Source organism: Sapajus apella, unplaced genomic scaffold, assembly GCF_009761245.1.
Source record: "Sapajus apella isolate SASKATOON/1434 unplaced genomic scaffold, GSC_monkey_1.0 scaffold52, whole genome shotgun sequence".
Classification (NCBI taxonomy): domain Eukaryota; kingdom Metazoa; phylum Chordata; class Mammalia; order Primates; family Cebidae; genus Sapajus; species Sapajus apella.
This window is the reverse complement of record NW_022436992.1, coordinates 11,545,923-11,564,870: the sequence shown is the minus strand read 5'-3', so window position 1 is coordinate 11,564,870 and position 18,948 is coordinate 11,545,923. Positions and strand designations below refer to the sequence as shown.

Genomic DNA, 18,948 nt, shown 5'->3' with positions numbered 1-18,948 from the left:
TCCCAGCTACTCAGGAGGCTGAGGCAGGAGAATTGCCTGAACCCAGGCTGGAGTGCAATGGCACGATCTCGGCTCACCGCAACCTCCGCCTCCTGGGTTCAGGCAATTCTCCTGCCTCAGCCTCCTGAGTACCTGGGATTACAGGCACACGCCACCATGCCCAGCTAATTTTTTGTATTTTTAGTAGAGACGGGGTTTCGCCGTATTGACCAGGATGGTCTCGATCTCTTGACCTCGTGATCCACCCGCCTCGGCCTCCCAAAGTGCTAGGATTACAGGCTTGAGCCACCGCGCCTGGCCACCTGGCTAATTTTTATATTTTTAGTAAAGATGGGGTTTCAGCATCTTGGCCAGACTGGTCTTGAACTCCTGACATCATGATTCACCCACCTTGACCTCCCAAAGTGCTGGGATTACAGGCATGAGCCACCGTGCCTGCCTCAATATCACCTTTCTTAAAGATTCACATATACGTGGCCAATGGAACAACTCTGTTTTCTAAAAGGCCTAGAGAACATATTTTGGGTGCTTCTCCTCTTTCCCTTTGTGTTCATCATTTTGGTGAATTACTGGAAGATGGCGGTTCCAGCTGAAAGGCCCTAGTTCCTTTTAAGAAATTGTTCCATTTGCATATCTGTAAGCGGTTTTCAAAGCCATAAATAAAACTAAAACTGCATGTGAGAATCAGTTATCTGGCAAGATAACAGAACTTCATAAGAAACGTATTGATGTGGGAAGGAATTCTTAGTTTTGAGGAATTGCATATGAAGGGACTTTGGCAAATACCGTGAGAAAGGAGCATGCTTACAAATTTTGAGTTCGTCTTACGAACTCAAATTAGAAAGAGACAGGCGGGTAAATATGTAATACTGCTAATGTCTGGGCAGATAACTGAGTTCTTATGGACACGTACTTACAAGACTGATTTATTAGCACATTGGTCTCTGATCGGTCAGGTTCGGAGGACATAAACTCCAGAGTGCCTAGTTGTCAGAGCCAAGGTAAGAAAGAAAAATTAAATCAAGCCAGGCCTTTTTGAGAGCTTTTTTCCATCATGCTTGTTTTCTTGGTTTTATCTTCCAGGAAAAAGACTCTTTGATTGCTATTGACAGATCCTTCCTGAGTACACTTCCAGGCCAGTCCTTCATAGACAAACTTTACAACATTTGGATTCGCCTTCAGAGCCACGTCAATATTGTGTTTGATAGCGAGATGGACAAACTAATGACAGACAAGTACCCAGGCATTAGGCAGGTGAGCAAAAAACTTGGATTCCCATTGCTAGCTGCAGAGGGTACATAGTTAACAAGAAACTAATAAGCATGGCCGGTCATGATGGCTCACAGCTGTAATCCCCGTACTTTGGGAGGCCGAGGTGGGCAGATCATGAGGTCAGGAGATCAAGCCCATCCTGGCTAACACAGTGAAACGCCATCTCTAATAAAAATACAAAAAAATTAGCTGGGCGTGGTTGCACGCGCCTGTAGTCCCAGCTACTCGGGAGGCTGAGGCAGGAGAATCGCTTTAACCTGAGAGGCGGAGGTTGCAGTGAGCTGAGATCATGCCACTGCACTCCAGCCTGGACGACAGAGTGAGATTCCATCTCAAAAAAAAAAAAAAAAAAGAAACTAATAAGCATACTGGAATCCTTGTTAAATGTTTTTTATGGCCTTTTTTTCTCCGTAAAGATCCTGGAGAAGAAAGAAGGCCTGTTCCGAAAGCACATGATGGGAAAGCGAGTGGACTACGCTGCACGCTCAGTCATCTGCCCAGACATGTACATCAACACCAACGAAATTGGAATTCCCATGGTGCGTGCGTGTGTGTGTGTGTGTGTAGGGTGCATTTGCTCCCTGAGGGCGGCAGACCAGAGTGTGCAGAGGGCTGGGGACAGGATGTGCAGCAGGTTATAGTGGCTTGGGCGGGACTACCTTCTGCCCCTTCCTGGACGGCCCACAAGGAGATAACCGGAAGCTGCGTGATGGCGTTGCTCTCACTCCATGCCAGGCTCACAGACACCTTCTACCCACACAGTTAGCACCGGGGAGCTAACTGTGGAGTGTTCCACATCCCCACCCCCATAGCTTCCTCCTGCTCACCTCAGCCTAGTCTTTTGACCTTCCTCCCAAATTGAATACATGACAGGGGAAAGGAAGAAGGCACAGGGGATTTCAGTCCTGTGTACTTTCTAGGCGTCAGAAATCTGTACCCTGGGTTACTGGGAAGAGGAAAGGGAGCGAGCCCCAGAGTGAGGCGTGTGCATGTTGTCCATGCCCTGTTTTGCTCCTCAGCATAAGCAGCTCAATATTCACCTGTTAGTGCTCTGCCTGAGCCCCGCTCTGGGAGCCAGCGTCATCTCACTTCCTTAGCACTTCGTGCCGTGGTGCTCAGCAGGAGCAGCCTTAATCGGCTTCCTCCTTAATGGGCCTCAAGGTCAGTAATGTGAAGGTGGTTTAATTTCCTCTGGGGAGAACCTCATTTCCTTGCATGCTACCACCTCTGCCTCTCTCTGGGGACTGGTGATGAGCAGTGCTGAAGTGTTCTTTCCGATCATCCTGCGTGCCCATGGCCTCATCTCTGTGGCACACTTGGGCTTCCTGGACAAAGGCATGATGTGTCAGCAGACAGGAGTCCGAGAAGGCCCAGTCCTGTGCCCACTGCCTTCTGGGAACCATAGTCCTTGCATCCAAAAGCCGGATCACGTGGTGAGAACCAGCTTTACAAAGTCCAGTGTTGACATTACCAAATCTGAGGCCCTGAGGAGACATGTATCGAGTTTTGGTTGCCCTCTCTGGACAGAGGGCAGGGGCCACTCCTGTTGGCTTTGACCTCATAGTGTCCCCAGCGCTGGCAGAGACCTTTCATGCTGCCTCTTCTGTCTTCCTAGGGTGCTAGATTTCTCTTTCTTGAATCTGGGTTTGTTTGGTAGTGGCTTGTCCCTGGAGGAGAGACTCTCAAGTCTCTGCCCACCTACAAACTGCCCAGAGTCTCAGGGCCATGGTGGCCTGGGGCATAGGTATTCCTCATGGGATAGCTGGGAAGAGCAGAGTGGATAGAACTGCCTCTGGCCCCTTGGACCATGTACTTCCTATAGAGCACTATTCACAGCTGCCACAGGAGCAAGGAGCTGGAGACCAACAGTGAAGCACAGACTAGTGTGCTTCCATATAAAGCAGTGTCCGTGGTAGAGACCGTAAATAGATGAACAAGTACATATACGCTCTATTGGACGGTGATGGGTGATAAGTGCATCAGCAATAGTAGAGCAGGCTCAGGCTGAGGACTGCAGGGGCTGGGGTAGCTGGAAGAGCCCTCTGAGAAAGTGCTGCTGCATGGTACCTGTACAAAGCTAGACAGGTTCCTTTATGCAGGACATCTCAGAGTCTCTGGTGTATTTGTGTACATTTGGAAGCATTAGGGGTTTATAATATTCAGTAGTTCAAGAACTCATTTAACCAGGGAACTTGTTTTACTTGGAGCATATCCCAGGCCTAGCATTAAACACAGCACACTGCATTTTCTCAGGTATCAGAGGAATGTGTCAGTTTCATCTCAGGTACCACCTTAATTATAATGTCTGCCAGAACTGCAGAGTTGAGAGTTTCCAATGCCATGTCTGGGCTCAGGGACAGTGCCATGATCCATTAGTGATGTCTGCTGGGATGGATGAGGGATGCTGTAGTGTTTGAGGACAGGCATTTGCCGCCTGTCTCAAGCAAGTGCCCTGACACCTTTGGGAACTTTGAATTTATTGGCAGATAAGAAAATTATGTTTTAGAGTGGGTTAAAAGATTGTAATATATAAACTGCAGCACTTAAATTATTCTCCTCAGACTAACTGCTAGAAAAGGAGGCCTGGTCTCTATAGCATTAAGGGAGCTGCAGAAGACAGGCAAGATGTTACTTCACTCATTGAAAGGCCTTCTTGGCCAAGTCAGACAGCTCCCCCACATTTTGGGGGAAATGACACAGCCTATTAAGACAGATTTGGGGTCCATGAGACCATTTTTTCTCCCTGCCATGAATTTCTACCTCCACTCCTCATTTCCAGGTATTTGCCACAAAACTGACCTACCCACAGCCAGTTACCCCGTGGAATGTTCAGGAACTTAGACAGGCGGTCATCAACGGCCCCAACGTGCACCCAGGAGCCTCCATGGTCATCAATGAGGATGGCAGCCGCACAGCCCTGAGCACTGTGGATGTGAGCCAACGAGAGGCCGTGGCCAAGCAGCTACTGACCCCAGCCATGGGGGCACCTAAGCCCCAAGGAACAAAAATTGTGAGTAATGGGCAGCTTTGGTCAGGGACCCATCCAGCTCCTGTTCAGATCCCAGTGACTGGCAGTCATCAGGTGTGGCTCCAGTGCACACTGACACTGGAGACCATCCCTAGAAGGAAGCTCCCCAACACATGGGTGGCTTTTAAGATTCACTTTGTAGTCCCGGAGAGAATGGCAGCTCTTGAACAGGGCTACTCAAAGGGTAGTCGCTGGACCAGTAGCAGCAGCAGTGGCATCCCTGGAACTTGTGAGCAATGCAGATCCCTCCACGCCTGCTGAATTCGAATCTCTGAGAAAAGAGTTTGGAATTTTTCTTTACCATGCTTTCCAGAGAGTTCTTCTGTATGTTGATGTTTGAGAGCCACTCTTAGGAAGGGAGTACTCTGTGCCAGTGCTAACCAACAACTGGCAGGTTATAACTAATGTTTCCATTTTGGGTGATTGCTAATGCCAGCCCATAGTGCTGTGGTAGGGGATCCTGAGGCTATATCAGGTTCCACTGGAAGGAGCACATGATCAATTAACAATGTTGCTGAGTGCATGAGATCAGCAGGTGACAGCTCTGTGGCTTTGTTACATAATTGCCATTCCTGCTGGGAGAGGAATAGCCGATGACCCCTAACCAGGCAATGATGGCAGCAGTTGTTGGAGGGAAATGGATTCAATTTGAGTATAACCCACAAGTGACTACCAGAGTCAATGGGTGGCTGCCTGGATTTTCCTCATTGACCTGTGCAGCAGGCAGGCCTCTCCTTGCCCTCTGCCCATCCATACTCCATGGCTGACCTGCTCTTCTTTGACACTGAGTTCATCTCTGCAAAGTTGCATCAGCCTTGAAGGAACTTTGGAGGAACAGAGAGGAAGAGGAAATGCTACTGGCCTTGTGGCAGTGCCCATCACTGTTCACCACAGGCCCTCTTGCTTCCTCTCATTCTCACTGCTCTCTGAGGGACAGCAGTAATACACTACCTGTTTTCTCCTTTGGTGATGGGGCATATGCAAACACAGATCAAGTTCCCTCTTGTTCTTTTCTAGTGCACAAAATAAGGTTTGTATTCAGGTTCGTAGAATTGGTCTGCCTGGAGTGCCTGGTGTTTTGCCAGGCACTGTGTGAGCAATGCAAAAAGAAGCAAAATGTGTTTCACTTTACTTAACATTTAACTCGGGTCAAACATGTGAAACAGACTCACAGTAGGAAAGGATGAGAGAGAGACTAGGAGAAGTGGTGAGGGATGAGGCAGTGCTGGCGCCCCCTGCATGCTAGCACTTTGCAGTCCCTGTACATGTATCCTCACCACCCTGGAGTTGATAGCATGGTGGGGGAACCACTAGGAAGTGAGCGTATGAATGCATTGCTATTGCGAAGGGGTGTGGTAGACACCATAGGAAACAGCAGTGATGGACAGTGACTTTAAGCACATAATGCCCAAGAAGAAACAGGCTTGAGGGGAATGTGCAGGGCAAGTGGGCAAGGAGAATTTGGGGTCATCAGGAGGCAGCTGTGAGCCAGGTGCTGGGGCCAGCCTCTGGGCTAAAGAGGGGACTGAAGGCAGCCAACTCTTGCTGCTCCCTCAGGCCTCAGCAAGCCCTCATTCATCCAGGGTCAGATAGTAAATATTTCTGACATCCTGGGCCATGCAGGCTCTGTTGCAGTTGTCAGCTCTGCTACATAATGCCAAAGCAGCCACAGGTAGTACACAAACAAATAGGCATGGCTATGTTCCAGTGATATAGCAATTCACTTAGAGTGATGGCAAAAATATTAGAGAAAGTTATAGATTGTAGTCTCAAACCCTTTTAGAGGGCCTAAAGGTTTTTTCTGTAGTTCTTGGCTGAAGGCAGCCTAAATCCCCTTTACACTTAGTTAATAAGAAAAGCGAATAGCTAAAGTATGTGGAAGAATTTATCTGAATAACTTGTTTACTCATGTGGTCTTAAAACTAACTTTTGAGCCAGATGGTCCTCTCAGGGGATATGGTCAGCCAGGGATATTACCAACTAATGCTGTTTGCTTTAGGCATCAGAACCTGTCCTTTAATCTTTAACCTCTAGTGTTGTTGACTCAAGTATTTGTCAATTAAATTTTATGAAATGCAAGTCTCACTGGCTAGTAAGGGCCGATGGCTGCTTTCTCTTTACAGCACTCTCCAAGGAATCTGTAAGTAGCCATGGACCCACAGCCAAACTGGCAAAGCATAGTATCTGTGTGTCAGTGTACTTTATTCACCAATCGTTGAGTCAGGGTCTGCAGGACAGACCCCTACAGGTGGTGACCCCAACACAATAAAACTTCATTTACAGAACCAGGTGGCCAGCTTGAGGACTATAGTTTGCTATCCCCAAAAACCTGTGTCAGGTGTCCCCCTGTGTTCCCCTCACAGCCACTGTGCACACTCATCTCTCCACCCCTTGTAGCCCTTAATGCATTGTGTTCTCACTATGTGTGTACCCACCTCCACCCTTGAGTTCTTGAGTCTCATGAGTTCAAGGGCAGGGTGTGCTCTGCTCTCCCCAGCACCCAGCATGTTGAAGGCCTCGGGAAACCCTTGTGGGTTACACAAATCTGGATTGAGGTGCGGAAGGCTCTGGAGTGTGATGACCCTTTGTACCCGACAACAGAGCCCAGCAGCAAAGTCAGGAGGGGACTTAAGGAAGGAAAAGGGGCTCTTACATCAGACCTGGGGGCTGAGTATGATTCATTTATCTCCCCAGATCTCAATGATGTTATTATACGTGATACTTACACAATAATACATATGTGCTTATTTATTTTTATTTTTTTTTTTTTTTTTTTTTTTTTTTTGAGACAAGGTCTCACTCAGTCTCCCAGGCTGAAGTGCAGTGGCGCAATCATGGATCACTGTAGCCTCCACTTCCTGAACTCAGGTGATCCTCCCATCTCAGCCTCCCAAGTAGCTGAGACCACAGTTGTGTACCACCACACCTGGCTAATTTGTGTATATTTTGTAGACATGGGGTTTTGCCATGTTGCCCAGGCTGGTTTTGAACTCCTAGGCTGCCTTCCTCAGCCTCCCAAAGTTCTGGGATTACAGGCATGAGCCACTGCTCCCAGCCTGTAATTTTTGAAGACTTCAGCTGATGTGTTTATGCACATGGATCAGGCCAAGGCTGAAGGGCTGTGTAAGGTGATTGGGAAGGAAACACTGAGGTCTGGGTGAGGAGGAACCACAGGCTAGGTAAGGAGGGGAAAGGCCAAAAGGACCCATTTCCCCTGTGAGGTATGAAAACTCTGCCCTATCCCTTGGGCCTTGTAAATAAAAGAGGAAATGGCCCAAAGAGCCAGGGCTCATTGTCCTGCTCAGCAGCCTGCCAGAAGCAGGCCTTTGGCTTCCAGCCTGCCTCTGAAAACTCTGACCCTGGGGCACTGGGGCCCACTAATTTTCACTGCAGTATTTATTTAGAGACAAGAGAAGGGAAGACCTTGGGTTTGGGTTGGCAAGGGGAACACCCTGTGCTCCAGGGCTTCTGTTTGGATTGGCCAGTGCCTACCAGATTGGCCTGTGTACCTTCCCAGCTGTGGCGAGTTTGCTTATGCTGGATGATGTCTCGAATTTGCAGGACTCAAGTCCTAGGCCCAGCCTGGCTTGGGCTTAGGCCACAGGTCTAGGCAGTTTTTCCCTTGAGAGGCTAAAGAAAGAAGACCTCAGCTTGTATGACGCAGTCAGACAGCAGCCAGTGCCCTGGGCAGATGCTCATGGGAACCCTCAGAGTTTAGGTCTCCTTGGAAACATGGGACTTGGCAATGGGGAGGGGAAGGTTTGAATTCCTTGGGGAGCAAAAAGACAGACTCCATGCTAGGTACTTTTAGGCCTGCTTTGTAGCACTTGAGGGTTTTGCTCCCTGCATCTCTGAGCTATAGAAAGAGAGCTTTTAACCTCGCTGAGTAGGAATTGGGGAGAGAGTTTTGGGAACATATCTAAATTACCTTTGGCCTCTCTCTTTAATGAACTTTCTCAATGCAGTTTCATAAATATGGGCAACATAAGAAGAAACTAGACTTGAAGTAATTTGTCGTTTTCTCTTACCTGTTATCTGTTGTGATTTAAAGGAGATTTGGGGTGGCAGAGGTTTCACCAAGTCTCCATAATTCCTTTGTACTACAAAGATGATCCCTTCAAAATGCATGGGGTGGCAGTGACCTTCATGGATTTGCTTTTTAAGGTGTCACTTTATGTTCAGTGTTTAGGAAGCCCAGTAATTAATGTAATTAAAGATAAGGGCATTAAGAATCTTACTGGGCAGTACAGGAAAGTCAGCTTTGTGAGAGAGATGTCTGTTAAAAGGACATGACCAGCCAGGTATTTATAAGGGGGAGATAGTATGAGCAGTGGCTATCTTAGAGGGTTACAATTACTTGTGATTTTTAAATTCTTATCTTTAAAATTGTCTGTATTTTCTGTTTTCCCTCCTGCACAGAGCACAGCACTTGTTCAATATTTCTTTCTTTAAAAATAAGTTGGAAGATCTTTTTTAAAATTTACAAAAGCATCACTTACTCATTATAGGAAGAACAATACTAAGATGTAAGAAAATAACTGGGTATGGTGGCTCATGCCTGTGATTCCAGCACTTGGAGGCTGAGGTGGGAGGATTGTTTGAGTCCAGTAGATTGAAGCAGCAGTGAGCCATGATTGTACCACTACGCTCCAGCCTGGTGGCAGAGAGAGACCCTGTCTCAGAAAAACAGTAACAGCCTAGTGAGGATCCAAGCACCTTTTTCCCACGTAGAGACAGAGAGAGAGACACACACACACACACACACACACACACACGGTTGGTTTTTAAATTGCTTTTTTTCATCACCTTACATGCCACCTGGATTTTTTTTTTCTTTGCTATAATACATTATTGCCACCACTTCAGACCTTGTATATATTTAATTTATACTTGTTCACTGCATAATATTCCATAGTGTGGATACACTATTGCCCCTTCATTGGGGCAGTAAGGTTATTTCTAGTTTTTGCTGCTGTAAATGCTGCTGCATCAACATACATATTCATCTAACTTTGTGTAGGTGCTTTTTTTCCCTGAGGGGCCAACAGGAAATATGTTTTAAGTGTTCTAATAGCTATTTTCAAACTCTCTTCCCAAAAGACTATGGCAATTTACAGTTCTTAATTTTTGAAGTGCAGTAAAATGTTTTCTGAGGGTACTGAACTAACTAAGAACCCTGTATTCCAGTTCCGGGTCTGATATATGAAGCCGGCACCTTTTTTGTGAAATGTAGAATTTCCGTTTAGACTGATGTGTTCGCATGTGATAATGGGGGGATTCGAGAGTCTGCCAATTCCTTTCTAATCCTGTGATTGGTTTTACGGTTATGTGCAGTCTTCAGGAGTTGTATCCATTTTTTCCTCAGATTAATTTTCAGAGGAATCCAGGAACCTGGGAGGGCTATGCATCTCTGTAGAAGACAGAGACCTATGGTCTTATTTGTTCCTTATACTTCTGAGCTTAGAGCCAGGATCAGGGCTGTAAAGGGCCAGGACCAGAGGGACCCAGGAGGTATTTCTCAGAGCTTTCTAGGGTTTCGCTCCAGATTAAAAATCCCCCTTGCATTTAGTTGACTAGAACGTAAGATAGAAGCCACACCTTGGCCAAGTTGAGGTGAGCACTTGGAAAGGGCAGTGGTGATACTGACGTTTGCACTGATCACCCACCTGTCCACTCTGTTCCCAGGTGTGCCGGCATGTGAAGAATGGGGACATTCTGCTACTGAACCGTCAGCCCACCCTGCACAGACCCTCCATCCAGGCCCACCACGCCCGCATCCTGCCTGAAGAGAAAGTGCTGCGGCTCCACTATGCCAACTGCAAAGCCTATAATGCTGACTTTGATGGAGATGAGATGAATGCCCATTTCCCCCAGAGTGAGCTGGGCCGGGCCGAGGCCTATGTCCTGGCCTGCACCGATCAGCAGTACCTTGTTCCCAAGGTAGGTCTGGCCTTGAGGCCATTCCATCGTCATCGTTGGCATGACTTAGTACTTTTAACCTGGGCCCTGCTAGCTTCTGGGGTCATTGGGCAGCTCCAGGACAGGGGCACCTGGAATGGAGGGTCCTGGTTTCTCCCAAGTGGGGCTTTTAGCCATCTAGTTGCTTAGAGGCTGGGAAATGTTTATTTCTTGCTGTGTCATAAAATGTAAATCAGGACAGAAATTGCGATAGGCATCCCAGAAAGCCAACCTTAGTAGCTGCGGAATAGACCTTGTGTTCAACACTTAAGTTTGGATTCTGCACCTTAATAGCCCCCGGGCAGCATTAGTATCCCAACACTGTAATGGTTCTCATGGTCCACAGATGACTTTGATCCTTTGTTCTGACAAACATGAGTTTTAAGAAGCAGCCTAACCCCAAGGGACCAGAAGAGATCCCCTAATAGCCCATGAAGGCATCTCCTCTCCTCTTTGAATCCCTTCCTTCTTTCTCCAAGTTCAGTCCTCAAGGGTATCCCCATGTGGTCACAGCTGCCCAGAGGGATACATGGGTAGGACAGAACTTCCTCCCCACTCTCCTGAGCAGCTGACTTGTGGCCAGGAGTGGCAGGGGCCTGAGTCAGCATGTGCTCATGGGAGGGACAGAGCGAGGAAAGAGGCAGGCTGCAGGGAAGGGGACAGAGTGTGTTCCAGTGCCTGCTTTGCCCTCACTACCCACCCAGAGGTCTGAGACCTCCTAAACTGTAAGCCGTTTGCACCACAGTGATTCACAATTATACATCATTCATTTGGATTGTGGTGGAGTATAAAGAATAATCATAACGTCAAACCAAGGCTCCCATTTCCCAAGTACTTTTTCAGTGCCATACACTGTGCATAGAGCACATTAGAGGCTCCTCATTTCACCCTCCCCACAGTCCTTGGAGGTAGGTGCTATTCATGCCCACATTTTACACTTGAAGGATTCATGTAACCTGCCCATGGACACCCAGCTGAGAAGCAGGAGGAAGGATAAGGAGCTCCCAGATCTTCCTGGCGTTCATGCTGCCACAGGGATGGAGCGCTCTGTACACAGGGAGTGCCTGGGGCTGCTCAGAGATGCTTAGCGTCAGTCAGCATCCTCTGTTCCTTGGAATCAGGCAGGTGGCGAGGATCCTGGCGTCCCAGCCCCCTTTCCTACCACTATGGCTTCATGAGGGCCCTAGTTGTTTGAGTTGGCCTTTCCTTTCTCTGGCCACCTTTGTGGGCTGTGGATTAGTGAAGGGACTAAATGTAGGAAGAAGTGGTGAAGGGGCCACTCAGATTACTTGGAAATTAAAAATATATATATATACATTTGCTAATTTGAAAAGTGGCTTTTTATGTTTTCATGTAAATAATGTGGCTCTCATGGTGGTGGCAGTGAAAGCTGACATTTATTAGGTGGGCCACAGGCCTTAGGCACTGCTGTAAGCAGTTTGCAGACATTCCCTTCCTTATAAGGTTGGTGTGATTTTCAGACAAGGAAACACCAAGTGAGTAATATGTCAGCCAGCAATCAGACCAAGACTCGAACCCAGCAGCTTTGGATGACCCCTCCCCACTCCCCGCCCATGTACTTGGCTTAGCTCCACTTGACAGGTGAGGCTGGGACTAAGGGAGAGCAGGTGACAAGAAGCAGCTCCCAGGACTGTGTGGGTCTCTGACTCTATAGCAGCTGAATCATATTTCACCAGAGGGGATACTGCCAGGGAGCAGCAGATGGTTTTTTGCTGGCAGAGTGACTTGAGGCATTAGCTGTGTGGGGAGTTGAGGCGCTCTGAAGTCCTCGGACCAATGACCTTGAATATGCTGTACTTGATTTTGATTGAATAAGGTGCACAGCTGTAGGAGACTTCATGCTTACTTTGTTTCTTGCAGTAGGCTGACTTATGTAAATCCAAGTGGGCCTCATCACATGCTCATATGCCTAGGAGTTCTAGGTTGGGCATACACTTAAGGGAGACAGGAGAACACAAGTAAATAAGCTTATGTCAATAAATTAGTTTCTTAAAAAGAAAAAAGCTTATGGGAGATGGCTTGAAGATTCAATGTACTTTCATTGAATTTCTTTTGTTAGAGGTAAAGAGCTTTTGATCCTTGATAAATTTTATTTAGTCTTTGGTGTAAATGTCAAGAAGTGGAATCCTTATATTTGCTAATGGTTATAAAAATGCAACATGCCTTTATTGGCAGACTCCTGAAAGGACAAGAGCTGATTTGGTTAAATGAGGAAAACCAGTATTTTGGGGTCATTTTTCTTAGCATATTTTTATTTCCCGTAGTTTCCATATTTCTTTGTTTATAATTCCGTTTCTTCCCTATTACCAGTTTCTTTTCCTTAACTAACCATAACACCAAATTAAAGTACATTTTATCGTTGGTTTTATGTACTTAATAGAGTTTTGTGGTGCCTTTTTACTTAAAATAGGAGTCGAATGGAACGCTACTTCTTTTCCATGAAAACAGTTAAAGTTTTCATTTATGTGTTAGTTTTTGGACTAATTTTTGTCCTTCTGTTTATTTATTGAGGGCCTGTGCTTTGTGGAAAGTTTTAAAACAAGGCTTGAGATATGTTTCCTGACTTCTACTTAGTCAGCTAGAAAATTCAAGTTACAGAATACCCTATTCCCAAAGCATCCCGACCAGAGACATTAATTATAATGTCATTTGGCTGTGGTATTAAGGAGAATAGTATAGCTGACAATTTTTGGGGTTTTGATTCAGAGATGTTCTTTCTGAGTCTAAGCAGGATTTAGGAAATTTAGAATTATAAGTAGACCTTTGGCAATTGCTTTAATCAGCATTCTGCCATAGAATTTGTGATTATTGCCTTGAAAGCTATTTAGCCATTAAAGTAATTGTCTAGTCATGGAAAAATCTGGACAGACAGAGGAAAAGGCACTGAATAGATCACAGAACCTGTAATTACGTTCTTTAAGGAAAAAAACAAAAGGAAAAATCATTATCTGTCCCCCAAAGATTGTGAGATGAGTCAAATCCATAATACTGGTTTGGGTTTTTCTCCCAAGCAAAATAAGACCATATAGGCAACAAGAGGTAGAGTGTAATTTTTTATGTATGTTAAGTCAAAGCATTCATAAGAAGGGCTGTGTGCCCCATCCGATCTTGCCTTATGTCTGTGCCACCTTTCCAGTTCATCTGTAATCATTATATTTGAGTTTACATTGAGCCCATCACTGTACTGTTTAGATCGTTTGACAAGGATCCCTTTTTTTTTTTTTTTTTGCATTTGGTTAGAAGAGTTAACTTAAGAGATTTACAAGGAACCTTTTTTTAACCTTTGAGTTAGTACATGTGGTTAAATTTCTGGTGCTTCTCCTAGGCTGCATTTGTGAGTTCCTTTAGCCTTAGTTCTAAAACATGACCGTACTGTTGGCTAGTATTTAACAAATAATCAAATGATTAACAATCTTTATATCCAAGTCACAGGTTTTTCTCAAATTTCTATAAACATTGAAAAGGTTACAAAAGCTACATCTTAAGGAATGTCAGTGAGCATAGCTATTTTTACTTTAGCATGCGTTAATGTTGCTATGAACACAGACCTGACAGATAAGGTTCAGGAGACTGGGGATTAGAATGGCTGTGAAAGTGTCAGATGAAATTAATGCACTCACCAAATCTCAGGCTTTTCATAAAAGCCCTTGTTTTTGGCATCTGGTAGATAACAGCCTTTATTAAGGGCTCACCATGAGCCCTGTACAGTGTTATGAAGAGATAACTAATAATGACTATTCTCCCTTCTGCAGTCATGTACATCAGGCCCACTCATGGCTCTCTAGAGGAACCTGTGCTGAAAGGTCTCCCTCCCTATACTGACCAACTCACCCCTCAGGGCTGAGCTGTAAGACTGCCCTTCAGAGAGGCTATTTCTGACCATCTCCCTCATTTGACCCATCCTGTTATTTTCCTTTTTGGCCTTTAAAACACTTTGTGATACTGTATTTATCCAATCATTTGTTTACTGTCTAGCTCTTCTTCATCATAAAGGACCATGTCTGTTTGGTCCCCTGGAGTAGGGAAAAGTCTACCCAGTGCCTTGGCATTCAGGAGGCTCCTGATAAATATTTGTTGAGTGCATGACTGATTTACAGAAGAGCCAAGCCAGAAATGTGTGAAAAATACTAAAGCATAAAACCAAAGTAAAAACAAGAACACAGCTGACAGCAGCCAGACCAAATTTAGGCATAAGTGCCAAAAATATGCTGGATAACTAGAACCAGATGGGATTAAACAGAGAAGCCTTGGGGAACTGGATGAGTTTGAAGCACTTTTGATATAGGTAGTGGACTAATGGCAAATATAGAAGCCAGTGCTAAACACTGGTCATGTGCTTTGGGAAGCAGTTTGTTCCCAAACAAGAACATAGTGAGAATGTGGGCGAGACAAGACAGGGATAGAAGAAGGGCTCTTGCTAGAAAGTGACTTCCAGGCAGGTGATTAAGGATTAGAGTTTGACTTAAAATTTATGTTCATTCTTCTTGTCTTTTCTGTTTTGGTTTATAGGATGGCCAACCATTGGCGGGACTGATCCAGGATCACATGGTTTCAGGTGCAAGCATGACTACTCGGGGTTGCTTTTTCACCCGGGAGCAGTATATGGAGCTGGTGTACCGAGGACTCACGGACAAAGTGGGGCGCGTGAAGCTCTTTCCTCCTTCCATCCTGAAGCCCTTTCCACTCTGGACAGGAAAACAGGTAATTAGGAGAGAGAACAGCCAGTGTATGTAACAAAAGGAAATAGGCCGCTCATGTAAAAGGCTTTATTTTCAGAAGAGCCCAGACCAGAGACAGAGAAATGGCTAAGCCAGCAATAGTCTGACTTTCTTTCTCCTTTGTTTGGGGTTCCTGAGTCTGGGTGGCTTCAAGGGAGAGCCTGCTAAGAGTAGACTGCATAGTTTCTGTCCTTTGCTTCTAACTTAAATTTGGTATTCTTATAATACAAATACGGTGGTAATAGGCAGTGATGCTGGTAGAGTGATAGTAATATTTGTTGGGAAATTCCATGTGTTTGCTGAGTGCTTTAGACATGTTATCTGAATTAATCTTCAAAACGAATCTGCAATGCAGAGTCCATTATTAGCTCCCTTTAGGAGATGAAAATTATATGCCCAAGACTACAGCAGACAGATCAAACCCAGGACTTTCCAACCCTTGAAGCATCATACCATACTTTCTCTCAAAGTAACCAAATAATAATATATGTGGTGACCAAACAATGAAAAACAATAAAATGTGTTCTACTCTTGCCTGAGTCTCCAAGTTCAGCCTTAAGGGTCAACTTCTAGTTGGCTATGTGATCTTGGCTCTGTAGGTCTCCATTCCTCATCATTTTCTGGGGCAGTAGAAATTCACTAAGCTAAGTTCTGATTCTAAACATGGTTTTTCTCTGTGAAACCAGACTAAGCCAGGAACAAATTCTTGTGTAGTATTGTCACTCTTAACCTTTTCACCAGTTTGCAAAAAAAAAAAATAACCTGTACTAACCGTTAGAGACACACTGAAAAATCTTACCCATGATAGAAGCAAAACCTGAACCTATTTCCTAATTTTATTTGGTACAAAGGATTTTAAAAGGATTCAAGGTATGATCTCTGGGCACAATGGAATTAAATTGGAAATCAGCAACCAAGATATATTTGGGAAAGCCCTCAATATTTGTACTTCTAAATAAGTACTTGTTAAATAGCTCATGGGTCTAAAGAATCAAAAGGGAGATTAGAAAGTATTCTGAAATAGGTGAAATAAAAACACAACGTATAATTTGTGGGATGCCGCTTAAGCAGGACTTAAGGGGGAAATGTATACGTAAAATGCCTAGGTTGGAAAGAAGAAAAAGGGTCTCAAATCAATGACTTCAGCTTCAGGTTGATGATCTCTAAGGTCTCTTCTTGCTCTCCAGTTCTTAGTCTGTGGACCTAGAACTTGATTTTCCTTTTTAAGCCAATCTTGTATTCCTGGGTAAACCTTCCTTGGTCATGAGGTATTATCCTTTTTGTATAATATTGAATTCAATTTACTAATATTTTGTTTAGAATTTTTTTACTTCTATATTTGTGATATTGGTCTGCAGTTTTATATTCTTGTAATATCTTTGTTTGGTTTTGGTATCGGGGTAATGCCGGCCTCATAGAATGAGGTGTTAGGAGGTATTTCCTCTGGTTTTCTATAAGAGTTTGTGCACTACAGTATTGATATTATTTAATCCTTAAATGTGTAGTAGAATTTACCAGTGAAGGCATCTGGGCCTAGAGTTTCTTTGTGAGAAGGTTTTCAATTAAAATTTCTACTTAGAGCTATTTTTTGGTTATCCAGTTCTTTCTTTTTTGAGATGGAATCATTGTCTGTCACCAGGCTGGAGTGCATTGATGCGATCTCGGCTCACCACAACCTCCACCTCCCAGGTTCAATCGATTCTCCTGCCTCAGCCTCCCGAGTAGCTGGGACTACCGGCAGCCACCACCATGCCTGGCTAATTCTTGTATTTTTAGTAGAGACAGGGTTTCACCATGTTGGCCAGGATGGTCTCGATCTCTTAACCAGCACCTCGGCCTCCCAAAGTGCTGGAATTACAGGCCTAAGACACTGCGCCCTGGTGGTTATCTGTTTCTTGATTGAGCTTTAATAGTTCATGTTTTTTAGGGAATTTGTCCATTTCATCTAAGTTATTGAATCTATAGGCGTGAAGTTGTTTGCAATGTTCCTTCGTTGACCTTTTCTATCTGTAATGCCTATAGTGGTGTCATCTCTCTCATTCCTGACATCGATAATTTGTGTCTTCTCTCTTCTGATCAGTTTGCCTACAAGTTTATCAGTTTTGTTGTTCTCAAAAAAAAAGTTTTTGGTTTACTGACTTTATTTTTCTGTTTTCCATTTCATTGCTTTTACTCTGATCCTTATCACTCCCTTTCTTTTGTTTACTTTGGTTGGTTTAATTTGCTCTTTTGTTCCCTGAAGTTAATTTGAGACCCTTTTTCTTCTTTTCAATCTAGGCATTTTATGTATAAATTTCCCCCTTAAGTTCTTCTTAATTTGCATCTCACAAATTAATATGTTGTGTTTTCATTTTATCTACTTCAGAATACTTTCTAATTTCCCTTTTGATTTTTTTTTTTTTTTGACTTGAGTTTTTAAAAAATACATTATATAGAAGTACAAATATTGAGGGCTTTTCCAAATATCTTGTTTGTTGATTTCCAGTTTAATTTCATTCTGCCCAGAGATTATACCTTAGATCCTTTTAAAATCCTTTGTACCAAATGAACTTAGGAAATAGGCCCAGGTTTTGCTTCTGTCATGGGTGAAGTTTTTTTTTTTTTTTTTTTTTTTGGGGTGAAGTTTTTAAGTGTATCTCCAAAGGTTGGTACAAGCTTTTTTTTTTTTTTCAAATAGGTGAAAAGGGCAAGAGTGACTACACTACACAAGAATTTGTTCATGGTTTAGCCTGGTGCTGCAGAGAAAAACTATGTTGAGAATCAGAAGATAAGGAACTTAGGTTCGGAAGTTTATGTCTATTGCCCTGGGAAATGGAAGTTTTGGCTGTTTCTCCAGGACATTTCATACAGCCTCTTGATAGATTTCCTATTTACAAATCGAAGGTCTCTTGTTATTTGTTCAAAGAGCATGCAACGAAAGAGAATTTGCCTCTTATTGCAAATCTCAAGTGACTAGCTAGATGCACATTCACAAAGTGAATACATCTTTGCAAACAGTTACCCAGATTAGAAAGTAGCTTATCACCAGCACCCCCAGAAGACCCCTCCATGGCCCCTCCCAGTTTCCACCGTTTCTCAAAGATAAATTACTGACTTGACTTCCAATACTATAAACAAGTTTTGTCTTTCCTTGAAGCTTATTTAAATAAAACTTTGTGTATTACCCATGTTATTGTACATAGCAGCAGGTTTTTCATTTTTATTGCTTTATAATATTCTATAATGTGAATATGTCATCATACATTTATCCATTTTTCTATGGATGCACATTTGAGTTGTCTTCACTTACCTTCATTTGGCTGTTACAAATGGGGCCATTGTGAACACAGTTGGATCTATCTTTTGTTGAACACATATATGCATTTCATTGGGTAAATCCTGAGACATGGAATTACTAGATCATAAGATATGTGTTCAACTTAAATAGATAGTTTCCTAAAGTTTTCCAAAATGCTTGTAATAATACACACTTCCACCAGACTGGAGTGCAGTTGTGCCATCTCAGCTCACTACAACCTCTGCCTCCCAGGTTCAAGCCATCCTCTTGCCTCAGCCTCCTGAGTACCTGGCATTACAGGTGTGTACCACCACACCTAGCGAATTTTTGTATTTTTAGTAGAGACAGGGTTTTTCCAGCTAGCCAGGCTGGTGTTGAACCCCTGACTTCAGGTGATCCACCTGCCTCAGCCTCCCAAAGTGCTGGGATTATAAGCATGAGCCACCACGCCCAGCTGTTGTTGTTTTCTTTCTGGTTTATTTGTTTAATTTTAGCCATTCAGATGGGTATGTAGTGATGTAGTGGTATCTTACTGTTTTGTCATTTCCTTAATGACAAAAGAATTTGAGCACCTATTCATCTGCTTATTGGCCATTTGGATATTATCTTTTGTGATGTGCCTGTTCAAATCCTTTGCCTATTTTCTATTCTGTATCATTTTCTTATTGACAGAC

The 18,948-nt window shown here is 44.1% G+C and overlaps 1 protein-coding gene across 4 annotated transcripts in view; it reads left to right on the top strand.

Annotated features, from left to right (window-relative positions):
• Window positions 1-18,948, top strand: part of POLR1A (RNA polymerase I subunit A) — an 80,387-nt gene that overhangs the window by 24,596 nt on the left and 36,843 nt on the right. For 3 of the 4 annotated variants that reach the window (XM_032243576.1, XM_032243577.1, XM_032243575.1), the window contains 5 exons: window positions 1,084-1,254; window positions 1,689-1,811; window positions 4,052-4,282; window positions 9,986-10,240; window positions 14,789-14,980. In XM_032243576.1, coding sequence (XP_032099467.1) covers window positions 1,084-1,254; window positions 1,689-1,811; window positions 4,052-4,282; window positions 9,986-10,240; window positions 14,789-14,980 — 972 coding nt within the window. The remainder of the gene's footprint in view (window positions 1-1,083; window positions 1,255-1,688; window positions 1,812-4,051; window positions 4,283-9,985; window positions 10,241-14,788; window positions 14,981-18,948) is intronic. The other variant, XM_032243578.1, reaches the window with a different exon arrangement.